This window comes from Lycorma delicatula, chromosome 12 (assembly GCF_047948215.1).
Source record: "Lycorma delicatula isolate Av1 chromosome 12, ASM4794821v1, whole genome shotgun sequence".
Classification (NCBI taxonomy): domain Eukaryota; kingdom Metazoa; phylum Arthropoda; class Insecta; order Hemiptera; family Fulgoridae; genus Lycorma; species Lycorma delicatula.
Genome location: NC_134466.1, coordinates 1,727,712 through 1,754,388, shown reverse-complemented (window position 1 = coordinate 1,754,388; position 26,677 = coordinate 1,727,712). Strand labels below are relative to the sequence as shown.

The 26,677-nt window shown below is 27.6% G+C and overlaps 2 protein-coding genes across 2 annotated transcripts in view; both read right to left on the bottom strand.

The window, feature by feature from the left end:
• Positions 1–26,677, bottom strand: part of LOC142332962 (uncharacterized) — a 386,939-nt gene that overhangs the window by 173,817 nt on the left and 186,445 nt on the right. The window lies entirely within an intron of this gene.
• LOC142332956 (pancreatic triacylglycerol lipase-like) lies at positions 1,223–26,474 on the bottom strand. Its single transcript, XM_075379676.1, has 10 exons — positions 26,245–26,474; positions 24,533–24,676; positions 17,680–17,948; positions 14,954–15,194; positions 12,600–12,830; positions 11,498–11,674; positions 9,877–9,969; positions 8,586–8,700; positions 3,474–3,677; positions 1,223–1,431 (listed from the first exon to the last, which is right to left on the bottom strand). The coding sequence occupies exons 1-10, from the start codon at positions 26,348–26,350 to the stop codon at positions 1,338–1,340; spliced, it is 1,674 nt and encodes a 557-aa protein (XP_075235791.1). The 5' UTR covers positions 26,351–26,474; the 3' UTR covers positions 1,223–1,337.

The following is a 26,677-nucleotide window of genomic DNA, read 5'->3' as shown; positions in this document are numbered from 1 at the left end:
ACATGTGTAAATACATGCCAAAATACTGCCTGTATGATAAAAAAACATTTCCTAGTAATTCAAAGATCAGAAACTTGATTTGTAATAAAAAAAACAAAAGGAGTACAGAAAACAGGGCAAAAAGATTATTATTATTATTATTTAGTAAGCAGCCCTCCTGTTCCAAAAACACTTACGGTTACTTTTCTTTTGTTCAGAATTGAATTTTTTCAGTCTTGAAGTATGCTGAATGATATCGTAGATCATTTACTTCCAAATTAATTTTACGAGTGATCCGTGTTCCATTTTCAATTATAATATGTTAAATTGAGACTGAGAATTTCAACTATATTCCTATTTTACTTTTCTTGTCTTCTTCAGATATTAATCAAGGAACCAATGTGGTACAAGTGTTTTTGTGGTTACGATGTTCTCTGGTTGTTTTGAGTAGGAGAAACTTCAAAATCTGAGGAAATGAGCTGTGTAATCAATGATGAATATTTTATTTTTACATTTTATTGTTTATTCTTTGGTTCACTCATTGAGTTGCAAGAGATGGTTGACAAAACAATCTTCATTATAAGCATTTTGTATTCCCTTATCAAATATTACTGTCACTCCAATTCATTTGTAACCATATCAGCATACACTTTTTTTACTTGCCTATAAATCTCTACAGATTAACAAACTTTTTTTCATTTAAAACCCAGTTCTCTCTTTAAATTTCATGTTAGGAATCAATTTTATATATTTTTTTGCATGTTTCAAACATTAGGAAAATATTTATAATGTATGTCAGTATATTCCCATTTTATGTGTGGCTCAGAGTCATTGGTGACTACAAGAATACAATAAATTGCAGGCATTTGATATGTAGTGCTTAAGAAGAGTTGAAAAATATGTACTGAACAACTGATCAAAAAATAAAGTAAGAGATCTACAGAGTTATTTATGAAATAAACTGAAGGAAATTTTAAAACTAGACATAACTGATAAAAATATAGAGGATCACCAAGAAAAAAATGAACAAATCTTGTTCAGGAAGAAGTGTAAAATAGGACAAAGATGAAAATGGTTTGCAAGTAGAGTAAAGAAAGGATAAAATAAAGTGGAGGTCAGTGATCTGCAACCTGACTCTGTCATGATTAAATTGATAGAAATTACTGCTATTTGTATTAACATCGTCCTGTGTTTGTTTATTGATCAATAAATAAAACATCAGACATGTTTAAAAAATGAACACATATATTTTATTAGTAATAAACTTTTAACATATTTACATCAATTATTAATTATTGCTTAACTAATCATATGATTAACATGTTTTAATAACTTTAATTTTTTGTTATCACAGTTTATTAGCAACTATTAACCTTTAAAGGCAGAGTAACTGTATGAAATGGAGATCCATCTTTATTTCCTAATGTAGCATCTTCACCACAATACTGCCACCTGCGTAATATTAATAATAATTTTAAAATATAATAACAAAACAAAAATGTATATTTAAAAAAGTGTATAATACCACTTACATAAAAGTCTTTGTTCCCCAGCATATGTTGCAGCATAAAGGTAGAGCATTTTCAGTTTTTCAGTAAATCATTGCTTCCACCCTCTTTGTTTGATCATTATAAGTTGAAAAAAATATTTACTTTTATCAAGTAAACTATTCATAAAAATGAAATTTTAATATCTTTAAATATGATTTTTTTTTTCCTACAAAGACTAACAATTGTATATATTTTATAGCGCATATTTACTGTTATTTTAGATATAAAATGCTAATGAGATTACCGGTTATCATTCATAACCAAATCATCTGGTTTTCATTTACGTTAACATAAATAAGAAATATACTTGTACTTTTCACAACTTGTTTCAATTCTTTGTTCTCTGCCAGCTTATTTGATAATTTAGGGGTGCCAAAGAATAAATTAACTGACGATTTCAGGTGAGAACCTTACTAAAAAAAGTAGCTTTTGGCAAAAATCATAAAAATGAATTTAAAAACATCATTGAAGGTGACTTGAAGAGGCTTGATTCATAACCCCCAAAAAATGTATTTAAATTCCAAAAATGATTTTACCTAACCTTTAATAAAAACAAAAAAATTGTCACATGGTTATACAAAAAAAAAATAGAAGTAGAGTTACTGCAGTAACTTCCTGTAATGAATAAAAATGTTTCATTTGCTATTCCTCTTAATCAGTAGATTAGCAAAAATTTGTTTATTTTGGCAGACAAATCAGATAGATTATTATCACTACTGGATTTTACATCACTTAAGTCTGGCTAATTTGTGATAAATTTTCTAGCAACAAAATCACATTATCGGCATACATTCATCTTCTTCAATGATACACAGTGTGAAAGAGTTCCACTTTTTCAAAAGTTACGAGTGTATTCTGAATGTTTTGTAATGAAAGATATTTTACATCTTCTCACTTAAATTATATTCTTTGCCACTAACTTAATAGGGTTCAAGTTATGACAGTATACCAGAACTATTTCACATTTTTTTGTCTTGACTGGTTCATCGGTTACAAAAATGTTAATTTTTTTAATTTGACTCATTAAGTTCTATTTTCAACGTAACTGGAATCCTCTTTGCTTTTAACTGATCAATACCAGCTATTTTCATGACATGTCTTGAATCTTTTTTATCTGCATACCACAGTAGAGGCAGCATTATTTATAAAACTATCTAAAACTTCTATATTTTCTGATTTTTTTTTAAACAAATTCATTTCAACTTTATCGGTCTTTCAAAATAATCCTTTGAGAAAAATATCTTTGGTGTTTATTTCCTTATATCCATTCACATATCGCATTAGCTAAACTTCAAAATAGTGCATTTTTCTATTTTTTTGCCTAATATGCTGAATTCTTTTTTAAAAAATTTCATTTCTTTTCAATTATGCCATGTCTTTCCATCAGATAAACAATTTTTCTTGGAACATAACAATATACATTGATTTTGGAGAACACACCAAAACAAAAGATAATATATCATTGACATATTTTCAAAACTTTCATTTTGTGAGAATTAAATTTAAAAAAAATTAATGCGTTTCTTTGTATAACCATTTTTAAAGTTGATTAATTTTCATTATTTTTTGATTTATAATTTTTATTTCAATATTTCTCTTTAGAAAAGGTTAAGAAACATTTAGTGACCCAGTTTTTAATGATCCAGGGCAGAAAAAGTGGAAGAATTTTTCTTTTCCCAGACAAACTTCCACTTCATATAAATCACAATACTTTATTTCATGTGTGTATAGCAAACTGCCCTAATGGTAATAATGAATAATATTTTGGAGTTCAGCTGGTAACAGAGACTATTACTTATTAGTTATAATCTCTAGTCTCTAACAATTAGTAATTATTTAACTGCCTTATATTATTAGATAAACAGTATCTTCTTTTAGCTTTAAAATATATATTTATTATAAGATACGTGTATTCATAATGTTACTGATTATATTTTACAATACCTTACTCCATTCAATGACTGAATAATTACTCGTGCAATATGTACTGGTGAATCTGGTAATGATGAATTATTTGGATTTTGAAATGATAATGAGTGAAAGCTAAAATTAGCCAATATATCTGGTGTTAATTTTTCATTTATTGAACCAAATTTAGCTGTTGCCAGTGCATTTAGCTCAATACCACCTTTTACTGCATCTGATAACCTGTACAAAATATTTATTAACAGTACAAAATGTTAACAATAAATACAAATTAATAATTACACTCGGCAGTTATTAATTGTAAAAGAAGATGCTTAAAAATTGTTTATAAAAGAAATAAAAATAAAAATGCAAAATATAAAAATAAAATGTGATCATTTTATTTACCAGACAAAAGCACTCACTGAGGTTAATTTAATAAAAAATGTAAAAAAGTAAGGGATTACATGCCTTAAAATTTTAAAATTGGTTTAAAAATATAAACTGTTGAGTTAAAGGAGTGTATTTAAATGCTAAGAAGAAATATAAGAGTATTTATTATAGATGCCACAAAGTAAGAATAGTTTAATAAGGTATAACAGATGTTCTGGTAGGGGTTCATTTAAAATTGAGCTTGCAATGGTGATGAGGAGCATTCAAAAGAAAAAGTATCAGTAGCTATAAAGGTTCTTACTAAATTTGAACATTTTTTTGTAAGAATGATGTCTTGTTAACCACAAACAGACAGATATTCAATATATGTAGATCTGTAATACCGTATACTGCATAAAAATGGAGTTATACAGGAGAAAAGTGAGAAATATTTTTAAGATTTTTTATAAAACAAATTTTTTGCTTGCCTAGGTGAACGCCAACTATGTAATCTACTTCAAGACAAGATAGAACAGTATATTAGTAGTGTACATATTAAACTTATACTTTAATTATATAATTAAAGTTCTTAATTGATGGAGTATTGGCTTCCTAGTAAGTTAGCATTGATTTTTATAAATGACAACACTGGATGGTACAGCAAATCATTGAATATAATATTAGAATATAGGTGTAAAGAGGTGGGTGATATCTGATGCATGGAGCTATGGAGATGTCATTTGGATTATTACTTGTTTTTTAAGTACTATTATGAGAAAATCTATAAAGGTGAAACAATCGGTCAAACAGACAGATCTCAACTCCATAATTTGTAAAGTTTGGTTAGTGTTAATTAAGAAGAAGGTATTTTTATCATAATTTTAAAAGAAATGTGATTAACATAATTTAAGGCATGAGATGGGTTCTTGAGTTTAAATTATGTCCCGCATAGGGGTGGTAATAAACATATGTTCATTGTGTAAAAGTGACAAAGTAGAAAATATTATAAACATTTTTTTGTACAATTAATAATTGTTTGTAGAATTTTAAGTGAAAGTAGGAGATTATGGTTTGATGATTGGACACTTAGGAAGGTTTAGTAGCAATATCTGAATGAAAAAAAATCAGTGCATATTGTTTGGTTATGTGCGCAAAACCATTTATAAAGAAGAAAAGTACTGAACAATTAGTATAGTCAGAGTTCCTTGATTTTTTTAATTAGACCAGTATAAAAATTAATTTATAAATTAAAAAGTTTGTCATTTGTTAGAGAAAGAGATTTAACTTTACTGATAAATTAATTGTTTTGTTGTACGTTATAGGTATTTAGTAAAATAAGTGATGAAAATATTAATATTCTAATAAACTTTTATTTCATGAAGATATCAACATGTAAGGTCAGGAGTTACTATTGCATGTGCCTTTCAGACCATTTAGTTATTTCTGACAGATCTGACTGGTACTGGTGTTATTTTTTATTTATTTTAACAATTTTTTTATAAGTTAAAATTTGTTATTTTGTGATTTAATGTAATTATTTGAGTCGAGTGTTCTAAGATCGAAATTCCAGTAAAGGCTTTTATATGGATTTGAATACTAAATCGTCGATACTGGTATTCTTTGGTGGTTGAATTTCAATTAACCACACATCTAAGGAGTGGTCAACCTGAGATTGTACAAGGCTACACCTCATGTACATTTATATCATCCTCATTAATTCTTTGAAGTAATACCTTACGGTAGTTCTGGAGGCTAAACTGAAAAAGAAAGTATGTTTGACAAACAGCCAATGTTCATATTTATTTACAGAAAAAAATTAATCTGTCTCCACTATTAAGGTATTACATATATGAATATGAAGTATTTAATGTTTCAGTATTTACAACTATGATTAAGATGTATCATTAATAATTGTTAATATTCATTTTTGCAAAAAGTGTGTTTTTTTTAATTTACTAGTATTTTAATTACTGGTCTTAACTTTTAATTTATATAGATCATTGACATTGACAGATATCTAGTATTATGGTTAATTTTTTAAAATATACTTTTTCTGGTAGAGGGATATTTCTGAAGATATCTTCTATTGAAAGTGCAGTACTGCGATAATCCGGCAGACCCAATAGTCTGGCACCCATCAGAAATCGCTTTTTCCCTCTTTTGAGGGATTTAGCGCTTGACACATTCGGGAGATATCAGAACCGTTCGGCGTCTCATCTGTTACTATTGTCTGCCTCACTGTGTGGATGTGCTCTTGCCGTGCTCAGCCAGTCGCCATCTTGGCTTCATGCTAGACTCACTGTGCGTTTTTCTTTTACAGCTACAGTATTTAATAAAACATTGTATTGTATTGTATCAAAGTTTAGCTATGTGTACGACTGTCAAATAGACTACAGATCAGTGAAAGGTTCGTACATACAGTGAATATGTTTTCTAAACTGAACAACAGTGCCCTTAAACGGAAAAACGCAAACGTTTGATCTTCAATCCACCAAAAACTGGGCAACATAAGGAGATTGGAAGAAGGTGGGAACTGAAACAAAATGCGTGAATTCAATATCACATCTTCAACTATATACGATATTAAAAAATAAAAACAGTTAAAAAAATTTGTGTCATAATCTGCTTCTGTTAAAAGTCTCGACATTAGATAAACTCTAAAAAACTTAAATTATAAACTGTAATGCTAACAGAGCAGAGGGAAAGTCAATAACGGGGCCTATGATAATTGAAAAGGCCAATTTTTTTTACGAGGAATTAAGATTTACCTGCAGATGAAATTCTTTCTTTCTCTAAAGGGTGACTTCATAATTTCAAGATTTGTTATGGCATTCATAAATTAGACGTTTCTGGTGAAATAAATCAGCCGATGAGGTTGCTGCAGATGAGTACAAAACAACATTTCAAAACTTATTGGTGAACATAAATTATCCCCAACCCAAATTTACAACAACGCTGATGAGACTGACCTGTTATGGCGGTGTTTGCCAATCTCAGCTCCAGCTGCTGCTGAAGAGTCCAGCCCAGATTGTTTTAAAAAGAATAAAGACAGACTAACTCTATTAGTGTGTGGAAACGCTTCAGGCAATCATAAACTTACTCTGTTTGTAATTGGAAAGTATAAAAAGCCTAGGCCTCTCATAAATGTGACACATTTGCTTATTATTTATGGTGCTCGGACTAATGATTATATGACAGCCGAGGTTTTTAAAGACTGATTCCTTCATCATTTTGTTCCAGCTGCGAAAGAAAATTTTGAAAAACTAGGGCTACATAAAGATTCTAAGGCAGTTCTCGTCCTCAACAACTGCCGAGCTCATTCTCCCCCAGCATCTCAGCTTGTGTCATGTAATATTTTTTACACATATTTTCCTCCCATTGTTAAGCCACTAATACGATTCGTGGACCATACAAAATTTTAAGTATAAGTACAGAGGAATGTTTGTACACTAGCTGCTGAGCTCAGATTGTAGCGTTAAAGATTTCCAACACAATTTTAACATTAAAGACACTATTTTTACCAGCTGCAATTACTTGGCCTGATGTGAAAAATATAACATTGCACAGGGCCTGAAGAAAATTATAGCCTAAACTGGCAGAAGAAACCGAGATGGAAAAGGATGAAAATGATGATGAACCCGCTACTGACCACTCTGAAATTGTAAGTGCATTAAATTGTGCTTCCACTAATGAACTGAGTGCCCTTTCAGTAGAAGAAATTGATGGATGGATTGACACTGACCAAAATGTGCCTATCAAAGAAGAGCTGACTGTAATAAAACTATAAAGTATTTTCAGACCACAGGAGTCGCAAGAAACTGAGAGTGATGAAGAAGAAACAATTACAACTTGCATCTATTGGCTGAGGCTTTGGAAGTCTTAAAAACCTTTGTCAAATTTACAGACAGGAGCCAGCAATGCAACATTGCTGAAGTTATGAATCTCCACATTATACAAAATAATTTTTGTCAAAAAGAACTCAATTCAAGAAACAAGTTAACACCCCAACAATGTTTCAGAGGGCTCAGAAGAAAACTTATGCTACCTAATCAGTGGTAGATACAAGTCTGACATGTTCCATGCATTCATCATCAGACACTTACGTTAGGTTTACAGACAGTGATTCAGATTGAACTGAACCAAATTCTTGGTAACAATTTTTATTTGATAAAATTAACTTGTTCTTGGTTTCTTCAAAGCGATGGTGCATGTTTATTTCATAATAGGCCTACAAAAAATGATTTATATTGAACCTTGCTAAAACTCTGAGCCTTAAACTGATTTAACTGTACAGTACAATATGTATATTTAATTTTTAATACAATTTTATTTTTACAGTTGGTACTACATATTTTTAATTTTTTTATACTGTAATATCTTCTGTTGTGTTTAATAAATAACAGTTATTTGTTTTTGTTGTTAAAAATGTAGCTTTTACTTATATCCCCTTGTTTAAATCAGGTTTTTGAAAAAAATGACGTTGATAATCTGTCATATTTGATAATCCAGCATTGACAGATCCTTGAGCATGCCAAATTATTGCAGTCCTACTGTACTAGGATAATTTTTAATTATATTGGCTGATAAGATACAATTTTCAATTGTAATTACATACCGGTGGACTGCAAATTTTTAATAAACGTAACAAAAAAAAAATGAAAACAAAATGCGATATAGTAAAGGCTTCATCTAGCGATTATCAAGTAAAAGTAGAGTAACAAACGTTTAAACTGTTTTAAGTAACTTATCAAAATTAATATGATAATATAATCAACTTACTCAGAGTAAAGCTGGAAACTAGTAAATTCATTTCCATGTTCAAGTGATAATTGAAGATATCCCCTTGTTCTTTGTGTTCTTTGTGAGATTAAAACTGTTGCTCTAAGCTGTTCTCCTGCAAATTAATATTAAAAAAAAATTACTGATATTACAATAATTTACTTTTTTAAAAGAAACTTTTTTTAAACTTTCAATTGATCAAAAAATAATTAATATATGTGTTTCTTTGTGTATGATTACTGATTCTTAATAAGATTAAAGTTTTTCGTTGTAAAGGTTTTTGCTGTTAGTACGCTAAATTCATGAACATTATTTAGTTACAGTTGGCAAAAACATTTTAAAAAATCATGTATAATGAAACGTAAACCATGTAACATTTTGGCAGGCCATGAAGGCAAGCCATATGCCTACCTTTTTTCTACTTTCATTATTAATATGCAATGGTTCAGAGAGCACATTGCCGTTATGAGTGTAAGAGCAAGGAATTAGCCATAGCCCACATTCCTTGAAACTGGTTAAAAATTTACCGTATTAGAAATGATAGTTTTTAAAAACGTCTGAAATAAATGGGAATTAGATAGCTGAGAATTATTTTATTAAAAATAATGCAAATACTAAATTAATGAATACAATAGGGAGCACTATTTAATAGTATTAGAATTTTAAATGTATTAAAAAGATTTTTGCGAAATTTTCTTTTATAAGAATTTTTAATAATTATTTCCTTCTGTAAATGTGTTTACGATCGGTTCACAGTTCATGCTGCCTCTTGTTGTTCATAAGATAAATTTTTATCTTATCCAATTATATGCAGACAAGTTTGGTTGTGGTGAGTGATCTGACTTGGAAATTTCAGTCAGTTAATATATTTTTAGAAACATTCATTTGAGATTGCTTAGTCTTAATTTTTTATTTTTATTAACAGTTATTTTTATTTTTATTCTACTGCATTGGTAAAGGTAATCATTTTTTATATTTTTGAAACACTGTTTGTTAAACATTATTATTTGTTTATTTTCTTTTTTAATTTATTATTTTTTCATTACAGTTTAATTCAAAATTTCTTATAAAAATCCCAATTATTTGGCATGTCTACAGATTTTATGTGAAAGTAAGTTTCTTTTCAAATTATAAATTACTCTGTACATTCTTGAATGATTTACAAAGGTTAATATTGTTTAAACTTGTTAACTTTTTTCAAATTAAATTTATATTTGACTATTCAAACTCAGGCTTTTCATTTTTTTGTGATATTAATATTTAAAAAAAAATGTTTAATTTTAATTCATACCACAAAAAGGAGCTTTATCTCTTGTAACAAGATACATTGGTCCTCTTGCAGGATTGTTAACTGAATAATAACCCATTACACTACATGAACCATCTGTAAAAAATAAAATAAAAAAAAGTTATTAGTAATTGCTATAATGTTAGTTTACTAGATTTCATTTATACTTAAGTCAGTGAATAGATTCAATATCATAAGACTATTTTTCATACAGTAAAATCAAATTCTTCAACCAGAGTTATGGGCGTGGAACCTGTGAGTAAAAACACACACAGAGCTATGTGTTGTGTTTTTACATAGTTTCTAATGCTTTCTTATAATTTTATCACCTCATCAGCAGAAATAGAAAGCTGTTTAAATCAGCATGACCTTCATTCAATTACCAGCCAAAAAGTTACATTAATGCTGTATCTCTGGGTAGAAGGATGATGAGAACACTGAATTGGTAAAGTATCCTCTGCCCTGCCAGAGGTAAGCATAAAGAAAAGAGTGACATTTATTTGGGGCTTTCCTTTTTAGTTTCATTTGTGGCTTTACCAGGAACCAGCCTACTTTCCTTTGGTTGACTAAATTACTGAAATTGGAATTGTAGCAGCATACTTTTGTTTAATTTAACTAGCACATCACAATTAATAAACCTCATAAATGTCTATAGCCAGTGCATTTCAAAATATAATCAAATGAAATAACAATATTATAAATGTAACAATACAAAATGAAAATTACATCTACGTTAAAACAGTAAATTAAAATATTGTTCAAGATTATTATTTACTAAGTCCACTGCTCTATAATACAAATGATACACTTAAAATATACTAATTAAATATCCCAATTAAACTACTAATTCTTTTTAAGAATTCAACTATATATATTTTATTGCCAGTGTAGTTACCAGAATAGTATATAAAATTGAAAAAAAAACATGCTAAATTAATGATGCATATCAGTTAATAAATACTTAAAATAACAAATAAATCTATACAATTGTATAGATAATAATAAATAATAAAATATATTTATATAAAGAAATTGTGTTTGTGATAATTCAAAAACCATTGAGCTGATATGAAAAATTCCTAGTTTTTCAAAAGCTAATCCCTCCTGAATGTTATGGACTATATAAAACTACAGACTGAATTAAATATCTCCTTGCATGCCCATTTTGACTACAGAAGCGGTCAGAACATGGATAGTTTTAACATGTTTATTGAGTTTTTGTTTTATCCTTTGTCCTGTTTGCTAATTGAATTAATTCTTTTTAAATAGTTCTAAGTAACAATTTTTTTTTATCAGAATGATCTTTCATAATGTGCTGTTTGACCATGTTCTAAATTAATTCAAATCTTCCCAATAAAAAGAAATTACTGGCAAATGACTTTGGTTTGAATTGAAACACAAAAAACAGCAAAGCTAATCTCATCAATGAAAATTGTAAATGTTTTGCGATTAAAGAAAAACTCGTTGACATTTAAATTTGGCTTAGGATGCCATTTAAATTAGTGATTTTTGTCTATTACATTTTTATTGATAAAAAATCACTAAGAATTAAAATATTAATACACATTTTATTTATATAAAATTATTTTAGATTTTAAAATAAAAGTAAAATTAAATATGTTACCTGTACTGCTAGTATTACAGAATTCTGGAAAACATAAACCAGACTGGAAAGCATCATAACCATTTGGACATGGAAATGCTTTATACTCACATCCAGTTTCTTCTGCTTGCATACTTTCCAAAAAATATCGGAACGCTCTTACATGATTACATATTACACTTGAATTAACTGTACCTTCTGATAAAAGCAAAGAAATGTAAAATCAATTAGTAGTCTTTTTAAATATAATATAAAATATAGTAAATATAATTTTTAATTTTAACTAATTTAATTCATGCAATTTTTATTAAATACAATATCTATATGTTTATTAGGTACCATGCTCAAGTAGAGGAAGCTGACATAAGAAACCAGTTACTGCTGAAGACAGGTAGGCATTAATAACTAATATGCTATGCGAGATTTATTAGAGAATGTGATTTGGAATCTACTAAAAGGGATTTGGGATCCTAAAAGGGTTTTTCTTTGAGACAAATGTACTGGCATAACAGCATATTAAGTCAACTAAAATGCTGATGGTACTCATCCCTTCCAATGAACCTTCTTCTCTTCGCTTCAGGAACTGGCTGTGTCATCATTTCATAATTAAATGTCATCTGGATTTTGATGATTTGGAATACTGTTAATAACAGTGCATTTATTTCTGTTTAGAAGGCAATGAGAAACTATAATATTCTTTAGTTTTGCTTTAATTTGGGATGCTAGTTGCTGTTAAAAATCACTGTAATATTTAACATGAGTCTAAAACTAGTATGGTTGTGACAACAGTCCACATAACAGATATATTATCACTATTTTTGCTATTCAGTATTGATGTACAATGCTATAATGAAAATTTAGTTATTTTTGCATCAGTAGCAGAGAAGAATAAGTATAAAATTTTGATATAACTACCAACCATTATAAACTATTAATATATTTTCTAAAAAAAAAAAATTGATGGATTTTTTAAAGTAAATTTCTGAACTATTAAATAAAATCTCCCCGGTAATATAAATGAAAACTGAATAAAACCTTAGACTTAGCAGGGCACTCACCATTCAATAATGGTATTGTAGTTAATGCAACTACTATTTTTAGAATTAGTAATTATACACTTTACCGAGATGGCTGACAATTAGTGATGCACGATAATGGGCGCAACCAGGTTGGTCTTTTCCTCCGTTTGGAAAGAAGTCAACATGTCCAATCGGTTTAAATAAACCGAATCCATTCGTCCATGTTCTTGCTGCATCAGTATGTAAAATGTCTACGAACTGAGCATCTGATGTTGTCAGTGGGGGTAATGAAGCTTTCAAATGCTGTCTGAATAGTGGTGATGCTGGATCCAAACCTGTTTAATAGAAGAAAAATCTATAATATTAAAGATTTATTAATTTTTTTTTAAACAATATGTTAAATATTTCTAATATTTTTTATAGAGTTAAGATAAACTCCTCTCCTAGGGATTGAAACTAGAATTACTTTTACTGAAATTTATTTTTAACTGGTATCTTTTACAAATAAAAGATAGGTGTTCCAGATTAAGTTGCTAAATCAATAAAAATTGATCGTAATTCATAATAATTAATACAAATTATAATAAATATAGTTAAAAAAGAGCTCAATACTCCTACAACATGTTTGGGTATTTGAATAAAATACGAATTTTTAAAATTGTAATCCCTATTGTTATACAAATAATTTCCCTTTGTTTAGAAAATAGTTTGGTTGAAATGGTGAAAAAAATTAATAGAATTTTTATTTTTCGATGTGATGTGATTTTATAAACCTGATCAACCACCACCAAACATTGTCACAGCGTTTTGTATTAAAAGACTGTAAAAAAAACCACTACATTAAGCTTTGTTTTGAATCATGTTATAAAACAAGTAAATGTCGTATTTTTATTTCACTTATATCCAGGATTGATTTCAAGTAGACAACGTAATGGGATAATTGGAGAGAAGTGTGGTATGAAAAGAGCAAACTTAATTTTTTAAGGAAATTAACAAATTCAAAAACAACATTCATCATAAAACAATATTTCTATAAATTTTGTTTTTTTTTATTGCTTGCTTACGAATAGTTATTGTTTTATTGATTAAAATATTTCCGTAACATAAACTTACCATTGAAAAAAATTTCCTTATTTTAAATGTTTCTTGAACAGATATAGACAATTTTCAGTGATTTTATTGACACATAATGTTAATTTTTTCAATTTTTTTGTCAAAAAAATTAAGTTTTTCAGTTCATTTATTCAATTAAAACACATTTTTAAAAAAATGTATGTGGACACTACATGACTTCCTTACATGCCTATTAAATAACATATACACATTTTTTTAAATGAAAAGTACATAAAACTTTATTTCATTAATAACTTCTGATATTTTTTCATAATTCTTTTTTTTATTGTTATTATTGAATTATTATTTATTGTAAAAGTTTTTTTTTTGCAATCAGAGGTTAATAATTAATTATAAATCAATATATTTAAATTAAAAAAAAAAAAGTTAAAAAAAGGAGATGAATTCTAATTCAGAACGATGTGCCTTCACCTTGTAAGAACCAAATATTTCATTAATTAAAATTTTATTAGGCTATAACTCTGGGACCAATGAAAATAAGTACCACTTATTTTCATTATATATATATATATATCGATATATCGTTGAAAAGTTGTCAATGGGGGCTTATTACTGCAGTTAAGAAAAAGTCTAAAATCCATTTTTTTTTTGATTTTGGGCTTTTTTGAACACTTTTGGTTCAGTCGATTGCAATCAAAAGGGGAAGTGCACAACTAGATATTACAACAGTCCTAAATCCAAAATTTCAACATTCTACTGGTAATTGTTTTTGAGTTATGTGAGATATGTACAGATGTCATACCGAAACTAATCAAATTGGATTCAGTTATGGTCAAAATGGATATTTCCATTGAAATCTGAAAACCAAAATTTTTTATGATCACAATACTTCCTTTACTGTGTACAAGGAAGTAAAAAGCTTATTTAATTTCATTTAACTTTATTTGATTTCTATTGTGTTTTTTAGTTTTATTATCAACACACATAAACTTGATCAAAGCTGTTGTGTTAATAAAAAACAGTAGTAGAAAAGAGTAAAAAAAAGAAAAATAAAGCATTTATACAATTGGAAATTATATCAATAGAGAAAATATAATGAAAACGCAATATTTTTATTTCTTGACAAATATCTAATTGATGACCTTCAACACTAGTTCTAAAAATAATAGTTCCTGTTAAAAGTACATTTTCAAACCAACATGGATTTTTTTTTCTGTATATCTGGCTTCAAATTTTTTTTGACATATGTACAATGGTCAAAGTTACCAAATATGCTAAGCCTTGACCTGAGGAATCTCAGATGAAGGAATCAGGGAGATTGTAATAACGATGATGAAGAATAAAACAATAATGATTCTTTTTACAGCTTTCTTTCCATACAAACCCGTTATTCTTCCGAGTTGTAATCCACGTTGCTGAATAGCTCTACCAGCAAAACCAGCGATATGTGCTCCTAAACTAAAGCCAATTATATGGATGTCTTTCGCTTGAGTACCTAACGATGTCATATCTAATAATAATAAAGCTAATTGTCTTCCTACAAGTTGTGTATTTGCTGCAGCAACAGCATATGATGGCCCTGCTGCTCCCTTTTCCCAATCGGTTAGAATAACATTACTGTCTTCCTGAAAATTATTAAGTAAAAAATAATTTTATGTACAGATTTTTTAAATTTATTTTTAAAAAGAGACTACAGTAAAATTAAACTTAATTATTAGATTCCATTTACCCATAACTCAAATTATATGGCTGTTCAATTTTTGGTACTTTTCCGTTAAAACCATAGTTTAAAAATTATTTAGTTTTATTTTTTTGTAAAGAGCTCATTACAAACGGTTTACTTTCAAATTGTGTAGAAATTGTTCTGAAGAAGACCTTTCAGAGTTAATTATGCAATTCAAGCTTCAGTGGAGTTCACGGTTTCACTGGTGTTAATGAAGCCCATTTAAAAAAGATTAGGAAATACTCATATTTACCATCTAGTCAAATATGATCAATTTATGTTGCATTTGTACTAATTAAATATAATATATAACATTGTTCAGAATATTTTACATAATATATGAAAAAATAAATATTACGTAAAAAATATATATAAGTAAAAAAATAAATGTTTTTTTGTTTATTTGATGGTCTGCCATGTTAGATAAATTTAATTTATAATTTCCATGTTCAAGAAATCTAATTCTGAACATATTATTATTATGAATAATATTATATATATAACATATATAAAACATATATAACATATATAAAACATATTAATATTATTAATTAATAAAGTTTATTATTATTATTTTGAACATTATTATGCAATAATAGAATTATTTCAATCATGACTGAGGATATGGGCTCACATGAAAGTACTTTCATGAAATATTAACGTAAGATATGTCTTATCTCAATATTCTGTTCCAGAGGGTTTGTTTAATGGAATTTAAATATAATTAATATTTAGAATAAATATTATATAATATATAATTAACATTTTATGTATTCCTCTAATATAATCTTTTCATGTCTTAGTGTTTGAAAAGAAACTGTTACTAATAAGCTCATTTGTATAATATTTTACAATATTTATATCAGTGTTCAGCAATTAATAATAACAAAACCAGTTTTATTAAAACTTTAATGGAAAATTAATTGTAATCCATGACTAATTAATTATATTTCTATCCTCAGAATGAAGTGTATGATACAGAAGGTGCATAATAAAGATGTTATTTTCTTACAAATTTTTACAAAATAGTATTTACAATTTCTATAAGTAGGATAATATAAATATATATAAATGTACACACAAACAGCAGTAACAAAGGCAAAGGCTATGCAAAGAGACACATGAAAAACTGAAAAGAAAATATGAGGCTGTTATACCAGTTAGATAGAAGATTAAAGGAACAAACCTGAGAACAAGATGGGAAGGCAAATAAAGGAACAGTGAAATTGAAAAATGAAAGGTTCTCATACCATATTCATCATTATGCCAACAGAATATCAGAAAAATTTTTGAATATCAGAATAAATGAAAAATATCCAATCTTACACAGTGATTCCTAGTCGTGTAAAAAGAATTATGAAACCACTTTTTACATGAGATTAATTATAAACTAACATACACAATAAATTAGGGTATCAAAAGCCCAAGAAGTAAATTTTAAAACACATGTATCTTCAAGGTGAATGTCTGGTGTGTTATTACTGTTGCCGGTGTAATATTACCTTACTTTTTCTCTCCCCCTCCCCCCCCTCTCACTCTCTCTCTCTCTCTCTCTCTCTCTCATCGGCTAATTTATAGTTACCATAATCATTTTTTTTTGGGTGATAAGAAATGAATATTGTATCACATAAAAAAATGTCAAGCATGATCAGGATTTTAACTCAAAAGTTTCTGAATGAAAGGCAGAGTTGTTACCGTCCTGCCACGGAGGTTGGCAGATTGGTATAATGTCCAATGTGGTGTATTTTTAAGAGTATGGTACACCTACAAATTTTAGTCATATTTTTTATAATTTTCTAAACTTTCTACAAAAATAGGTAAGAGATATGGCTTCAGCAGGACTTCCTTGCTCTCCCAGTCTAATGTTATAAGTGTAAATTATTGTGACAGTATATAAAATGTGACAATACAAAATATAAGTGAACTCAAAAAGAACTACAAATATGGTTAATCGAGCCTAGGGCATTCTGCATCAAAGTACTTCTTTTAATTTTTTCGTATGATATATCAGTAACAATGGATAAATTGAATCTTGGATAAATATTCAACATACGGTAATTATTTCTGACTTATATATTTATAAATGAAAAATAAAAGTTGTTTTACATGTAATTATTATGATAGTTTTCACTTGCCCTGTTATTAATTTTGAATCCCTAATTTTGTGTGTGCAGTGTAGTCTATGGATGCATTAATGTAAAAGATTATAATGTGTGTGTGTGTGTGTATGCACACGCACATGAAATGCTTATCATTTGAGTAAAAACTCAAACCTTATTTTTATTTAAGTTTGAATAGTTTCAAGAAAGCATGCGAATATAGCATTTAGTTTAGACAGTTATAAGTATTTATAGTTATTTTTAACATAATTAACTATTTTAACTTACAAGTTTCATCAGTAAATTTCCTATGGCTCTTGCTGCAAAATCCATTCCACTACCTTTAAAGCCGTGCACTAATATTCTTGTTTTTTTCCTCGAATCGTAACTAGATTTTACTATTGATTCCCTTTTGTCACCATAAAATAATTGTGTAGGTTCACTCTGATTTCCTCTTGTAAACAACCAGAATTTTGTGTCTACTTCAGCAGGTGGTTGAGGTGTTTTTTTTAACGGTTGATGTTTTGATATTGCCATTGGGAAACAGCCGAGTAACTCTAAAAATGTACAGTTGTATTAGTTTAAATAATGTATTAATAAAGTAATAATTAGTATAAATCATTGGTATTAGTTTATTAATAAATATTCCATTTGTTTTACTTAAATACCATTGCATTAAGTAAGTTTTTCCTATACCTTTTTTCAAAAATAAAATGTAAAGCTTATTAGAGTAATACATATTTACAATAAATTGTACAAAAAATAGAACTGGTAAATAAAAATAAATAAAGTAAAAATTGAGTAAGTTTCTTATTAAATGAAAATTTTTATTTTAAGCGAGCCTTAAATTCAATAGAAGTTATTTTAAGTTATAAACTTGATTGCTACATAATGTAAATTTAAAAAAGATATTTTTCTTGAAGGCTTAACTTTCTTGTAAATTCTTGATCTATAAAAAAATGTAAAATTCTTAGTAAGAAAATGTGATTTTTAATACTGGGCAGATGATTCAGGATTGAATATCACCTGCATTTTGGTAGGATCGGCATGCTGTTATGCAGCAATATATTATTTGATTTTTTGAAGTAAACTTTTCATTCCTTACTTTTTCTAGTATGTTGTCGTGGAATGCTTGATATAATTGGGACTGGATATGATATTTTCAGGTCGCTTGACCAATATCTCTTATCACAACATCTGCAACTGCATTGATAATGGCTCCTTATAGACAGACATACATTTCTGTCTACATACATACATGTCATACATACATGTCAGTCATACATGTCTTTATTTAATCAAGAAATTTTATAAAAATGTATGCATGAGAACCTTTTTTCTTAGAAATTTTTAATTTTCATACAAATGTAGTTTAAATTTAGGCGTTGATCCTTGAAATGGTATAAAGTCATTCATTATTTTATGCACCCAGCAAATATCTTTATGAGTATTTAAAGACAGTTTTTATAAAGTATTTATATTAATGTCCAGTGGCTGTAAATTAATATAAACATAGCAAAAATACCTTGATCAGTGTTATTTGCTTTGAGCATGGTTTTTATCGTTTGAATTATTAAGTAATTTTTAGAAAACACTAACATAATGGGTCATTTTATAATACTGCTGCATTAAATACTGCTGTATTAAATATTCATTTAATCTAATCAGTTTTTAAAGTTTCATCTGTCCACTATAATGATTTAGTTCAAATTTTATACTGCTTACATACAGTTTAGACAAAGTTTTTCTCTTTAAAACATTACATGGGTAATAATGAAGTGCCTGTAAAGTAATATATTATATAATCATGATCTTTACTTCTAGTCGCTTTCTATTCTAACTGTTATTTCTTTGCTTCCTTAAGTCTGTTTTATTCATGCAACCCATTTTTTTTTATATCATCCAATAGCATATCACTATATAGAAAGTGTAAAATGATCGGATTAAATTTTTGCTTTTATGGAAAATGATAATTTACTTTTAGCACGAAAAGCATTAATCAGACAAATAAGCTAATAAGCTGTTAGGTAGAGTAATGTGGAATCACGAACAAGAAATAAATAGGTCAAGTTACTGGTGGTCTGATCCAACAGTGTATATACAGGTGATTCAAAGAAACGGGAAATTTTGAAAGTTGTGTTGGTAGCCATGGGCGATTGGTACCACTTGATAAGTGGCGCCAGTCTCTCTAACCTAACCTGCCATTTAGTTGTCATGGATTCTTGGAGTGGTGCGCAACGTGCATTTGCTGTCAAAGCGTTTTACAAAAACAATGACAGTGTGGAGGGAGCGCGTAGAGAATTTCACCGTCATTTTAATCTGGGACGGCACGACCGTGTTCCATCAGCACATGCAATTAAAACACGGATATCTAATTTTGAGGAAACCGGTTCGTCAATGAAAAAGAAACCTCCAGGCTGTGAGCGAACCGTCCGTACACCACAGAATGTTCAAGCTTTACAAGATGCTGTCACACGAAGTCCACATCGGTCAATCCGTCGTCTCCCAGCATCTTTACAATTGCATAGTTCAAGTGTTCAAAGAATGTTAGTGAAGGACTTGCAATTCCATCCGTACAAGTTGCAGATCGTCCAGGAACTGAAACCGAACGATGCAGTTGTGCGAGCACAATTCTGTAATATAATGCTTCAGAAGATAAATAATAACGAAGAGTTTGTTCACGAACTGTGGATGTCAGACGAAGCGCATTTCCACCTCAGTGGATTTGTTAATAAGCAAAATTTCAGATACTGGGCATAAGAAAATCCTACGCAGCTACACCAGCGTCCGTTGCACAGCCAGAAAGTGACCGTGTGGTGTGCTATGTCATCTTACGGTGTTATAGGCCCTTATTTTTTTGAGGATGACAACGGTCTTGCGATTACAGTGACGTCGGCTCGTTACGTAGCCGTGCTTGAAACCTTTGTTGTGGAACAACAAAAGAGATTTGCACCGATTCTTAACACAGCCTGGTTTCAACAAGACGGAGCAACGTCACATACTGCACGAATATCGATAGCAGCTGTTCGCCGATTGTTTGGACAACGTATCATTTCACGAAATGTGACATTAGATAGCCTCCCAGATCGCCTGATCTCTCAGCTTGCGATTACTTTTTGTGGGGTCACCTTAAAAGCAAATTGTAGCAGGTCTACTGTTCCACAGTAGACCAGTAGCTACTCAACGGAAGAACTGAAGGCAAAGATCCGAGAAGCAATTGCGGAAATTCCAGTAGAGATGTTACGTCAAACAACGAACAATTTAACGAAGAGACTTCGTGAGTGTTTACGTAGAAGAGGAGGTCACCTGGAAGATGTCATCTTTAAAAAATAAACTAAAATGTATGTATCCTAAAATGGCAACGTTTGTACAATTACATGAAATAAAATTCATTTTCTAAAAAAAATTTTTCATTAACGTTATTTAATTTTTAAAATTTCCCTTTTCTTTGAATCATTCTGTATATTCACTCTTCCAATTTGAGAAATTGAATAGATACCGGGTTTTTAAGTCAATAACGGATTCAAAGTTTCTGTTATTGTATTTTTATTAACAGTCAGAAATCTTCAAGATATTCTTCTTTTACAAGCACACTTACAAGCTGATTTTTCATCTTGCTTAATCAAATAAATCTTGATTCAGGTGATGCTACGCCAATTCTTCCCAGAAAAACAATTTATCGCTTAGTTTTTAATAATAGAAATTTGTAATCGATTTCACAGATTCATTTTTTCATCTTGTACTTTTAATTGTTAGCTTTATTTATATAAGTACCACTTGTGTATTACAAATAGTACTACAAAATTACAAAAATTTATTTTCCTTACATATAATCTTTATCAAAATACAACAATTTTATATTTAACAATATCTTTTAACTTTCACTCATTATTATTATTGTTTCTATATATATCAGCTTGAATGATAAAAAATTAATGATAATAGTAAAAATTTTGCTAAATTAATTAGCTTAAATTAAAAATTAAATTGAATAATTAATTAGCTTTAATTTTTATCATTCAAACTGCTTAAATAAATATTTTATTTCCAGCTATTAAAATTATAAATATAATATTATATTTTGGAAAATTATAAATAATATTCCATTAAATATTCAGAAAAGCTTCACAGTTTGAGAGCTTCTCAAATGTAATGATAAATATTATCAACCTCAGTTTGTTCTATATATTGATATCCTTAGCAGTGTCTTACTTATTCACTAGTTGAACAGATTGCAATGCACACATTAGGAATAATAAAATAAAATATAAAACCAACAAAGAATTAATGAACTGGATTAAAAATAGATTTTTCTTTAATATGGATAGTTTATTTTTATTAAATATTTTTAACTAATTTACCTCTTGGTTTTTTTTGGCAAAACAACTAATCTTTAATTATTACTAAAATTACAATAAATGCTATAATTTTATTATGCTCATGAACTTTATCAGTTTTATTTTTATTTTAAGAGAAATAGGATTTTCAACATTTTCTTTTAACTATATCGACTTACAAGTCTGATCTATTACTATAGTTAAATGAATGCTCTCACTAATGGACAAGGTGACTTTTGCTGTTGAAGCTAAAATAACCTATTATTTATTAAATAAAGTTGAAAAAATATTAATTTTTTTTTTAACTTAAGTGAAATCAACAAAACTTTTTTCTCTTAAAAAATGTATAATATTTGTATTATATCAAATTTTGGATTTTATATTTTAAAGTATTTTGTTGTCAGCAATAAATAAATAAATACATTTAGATAACCCTAAAATTGTATATTTTTCAAATAGAAAGATAGATTACTTTTCATTGCTATAAATATGATCATAGTTCTAATTGTAACTGTTTTAAGTTTGACTTAGCTAGTTATGTTATATATTTTGCAATTTTACTGATAAAGATTTTAAGTTTTATACTTATAATTATAGTTTTCTAATAAGATTTAGGCCGATTTTTTTTTTTATAATTTATAATCCATATTATTGAATGTGTAGTTAAAATTGTTTTGTTAAAACATTGTTTTGACAAAATTAGTTTTGTCTAATCACAAACAGTTTGGTATAATACATTATATTGTTATTTCAAGCCTTTTATGAGTACTTTGTAAGGGATCTATTTAAATAAATGTTATTTGTATCCTACTGGAAGACTTTATACTCATTCATTGTTGACGATTTATTAAAATGTTTATGTTAACTCATTATTGTTTAAAATGAGTACTTATAGAACAATTAGAAAATTGTTACGGAAATTTAATATTAACTTACAGAACTCTAACTCTATAGATATATTTAAAGGATCCCTGTATAGATTTGTCAGTTTATCACAAGCTTATTGTGGTTTAAATAATTTGTATTGATAGTAGATTGAATGTTTTATCTTTACCATTAACGTAAAGTTTTTTGTCTGCCTAGCTGACAGAGTATCTTATTCAGTATTTTCATGTTAATTAATAGATTTAATGGTTAAGTTTATGACTGCTCATACTTTCTGCAAAAAATTGTTTTCTTATTAATTAATTAATTTTTTTTATTAAATTTTGTAAGCAATGATAAGAATAATAAAGGAAAAAATATATATACATATATGCAGTAATAGTCTATTTAAACTAATTGATGCATGAAGGTCTTTGTCATCTGATGACCCTATGTGTTGGTATGAACCAAAAGATCACTAGACCCAAATGTTTCTTTATTATTGATGTGTTTAGAACTTCTAAAGATCAAAACATATAGTACAGCATTCTTGATCACTTTCCAGTAAGACCTGTTGCACATGATGAAGGCCTTCTAGTTACCCATTTATTTAACAATTTTATTATTAAAACAATGATGAAGGAAAAGGCTTTATGAAAGATGATAATAATGATTAACATTTCAAATTACAGTCATTTGAATTCAATATTATGAGGTGATGTGAGCTGAAACTTGTACAAACATGGATTGAAATTTATAAAATATTTATGTGAACTTTTAGATAAATTTGTTTCAATACTTTGCTGAAGATGATGATGCACAGTATATAGTAATGAGTGAATGTTACAATTAAGTAAAACGTATGAATAAATTACTTTGAAGAATGATCTAAGGGGTTAACATGATTGCAACATTAGATGTTAATGATCATAACATTAGACATTATGAAAAGTGCAACTGAAAAATAATTATAGAATGTATATCTAGAATGAGTTTGGTGATTTGAAAGTTGTAACTATTATGTCAGATGTATTTGTATTAAAAAATTGTATATTTTTTAAATCTTTAAATGAGACAACTGAGCCAGGAACTGAGATTAAGATATAAAGTATTTCAGTAAATATTGAATATAATTCCAGGCGAAACAAAAAATATTACTTACAAGCCTGTAATTAGCTATGAAAAAATATGTTTAACCCTATTATAGCAAACAGTAATACTAAATGATTTTGTAAAATTTATGAGGGGAATCAAGAAATTTTGTATGTAAATTACAATTTTTTTAATAAAAATAAAAGAAAAATTAAAGAAAGAAATTTTTTTTGTCTCTGGATAATAAAACCAGCCTAAGACATGATCATCTTTTTGTAGACCTTGTAATTTGAGTTGCATTAAAGATAAATTAAGAAATTTCTGGTTTTTTGCCAAGCTATTTTATCTATAGAAAGCTGTTACAAAAGTAAATGAATATTGTTATGGTGATTGTTATTGTTATGGTGATTGTGTTAAGTTCTAGTCCACCTATGTTAAAGAAGTATACTACTATGAAATTAAATATTAATCTACATATATAATGTTCCATAATTTAAGTTTACATTCATTTTATACTCTTTAATGTTTAATTTATTTTAAATTAAAAAAAAATATATTTATAGATATTTAACTGTAAAAGAAATAATGCAAAAGTATCATGCCTAGTAAAAAACTGAAACATTTTTCCATGCATGCAAATGAGTGGAAAAAAGCTGAACTAAACAAAAAGCTGAACAAAAATGAATAAATAAATGAACTTAACAAAATGTGGGTGTCAGAAGTTTAATATATATTTTTCATGGAAAATGATTAATTTTTTGACAATAAAGATAAGAGCTTTGTTAAATAATTTTTGATTGCTTTATCTTTCCTAAAAAAAAAAAAAAAATCAATTGAATAATACATACCATAGCATATTTCTTTCCTAGAACGGTTACGTCTCTCTTGCATTCTTTCTTGATGGCGGGCTAAACTTTCTCTAATTGAAGCACCCATTGTTGCTATTCGTTTTGGTAACCCTGCTGTTGGTCTGTGTATAAGAACTGTACCATCTTAATGTGACAAAATAAAATAAAATTTTATTTCTTATATTATTTAATCATTCAAAATACATAGCATTCTTAAAACACTGTACTCATTATCTTCAGTTTCAAAACATTAAAAATTATAGTCACAGCTAGATATAATTTCTCTTTATTAAAAATTTTTTCATTACAATATCTTACGCCTGATTTTATTCAAGTGCACAATTTATGTGCTTATGAAAACTCTAACAAATATAACGTTATAATATACTTATTATACTGTACTACTATACATACTAATTATACTAATATAATTATTATACACATATCATTATATATATATAGAGTTCACATTAATACATAACAATAACTAAAATTCATACAGATTAAAAATAAAATTTTTTAAGGCATTAATTTGTTAATATGCAATGAACACGCATGTAGAAAATTTAGATTAATTTAATTGTTATAATTATTTAAAACTAATTAACAGATTATGTAATCATAATTAAACATAAAAAAATATTGTAAAATAATTCTGAAAAAATTAACAGAAAGATGCTTAATTAAATGATTGCTTTGATATAGTAAAGTAAGTAATTTGTCATTCCTAATGCAAATTTTTCACTCATGTGATTGTAATGCAGAGATTTATAAAGCAAGTTACAGAAAAACATTTTATTACAAGGTTCAGTTTGGTTTGTTATAATTTAATAATTATAGACTAGTAATTACTAGTTATAATTTAATAATTATAGACGATAATAATTTTAAAAAATTATTATCGTCATTGATAGAAATTAAATTTTTTTGTCACAGATAAAAAAAAGAAGAATCAAAACAGCTTATTAATTCCAAACAGTGATTGTTTCCAAACAGTTAGACAATTTTTTTTTCTATAAATATTAATAATGTATTGTATTTTTTCCTAAAAGTACAGTATTTATTTAAATCAAAAATATATATCTTGAAACTACTACTGCATTATGTTAGTACTTGTTTTTTGTTGTTACCAAATGTTGTACTGTAGTACATTTCAAGCTTTCTTTGGTGTTAATATTGGTTTTAGACAATGGTACTGAAAGTTTAATTAGACATACATCTTTTCTCATAGTGTATAATATTTTACAGTATAAACTGTTTATTTATTATATAGTGACAATATTTCTCTATACTGTATAAATTTGGTTGATGTTTTATTCTAAGATTATAGATAGACATTTTTTACAATACCGAAATATTTTATGGTTTTTTGATGAAATAATTAAAAACATTTAGATTTCTAAAAACAACAATATATAATTACTGAAAAATGTAAACTGAAACATTTTTAAATTACAGAACTTAAAGAAGAGATTAAAAATGAATAATTTTAATAATGAATAAAAGTACTGTTTGAGTAATAATAATAATTAAAAGAAACTTAGTATATATTTTAATTAAACACTTTGTAATAGGAATGTTATATTGTTATATGGCTTTAACAAAACAAGTAATGTCATCAGATAATAAATATTAGTGATTAATATTGTACAGTATTTAAATAACATACATAATCTAAAATATTTCAAACTGATTCCTTTTATAGTACAAACCCTTTTGTGAGTTTTCCGCAAAAACATCAGTAGAACACAAGGTTGCCAATACTGAAATGAAAAGTATTAATTTTAATCTAGAAATGAGAATAAGTGTATGTAACATTCTACTTAAAAAAATGGTACTAAAAGTTTAAAGAACGACTGAGAAGAACATGCACTTTTACTGAACAACAAATAATTTGTTATGTTATGCAACAACCTGTACAGGAGAAACTACTTTCACTAGTGTAATGAAAATATATTGTTTATTACTTCTACTTTCAGAAATAGTTGCTTTTTAATGATTATCTCGTGATTAGTTGAAAATTAAAATTTATTCAAGTTATTAAACCTTACATAATTCATAACATATAATAGATTTTTAAATTAGGATTGCGAAATCAATTTATTTAAAGAAAAGTATATATTTCGAAAGTAGTACTGCAACTAA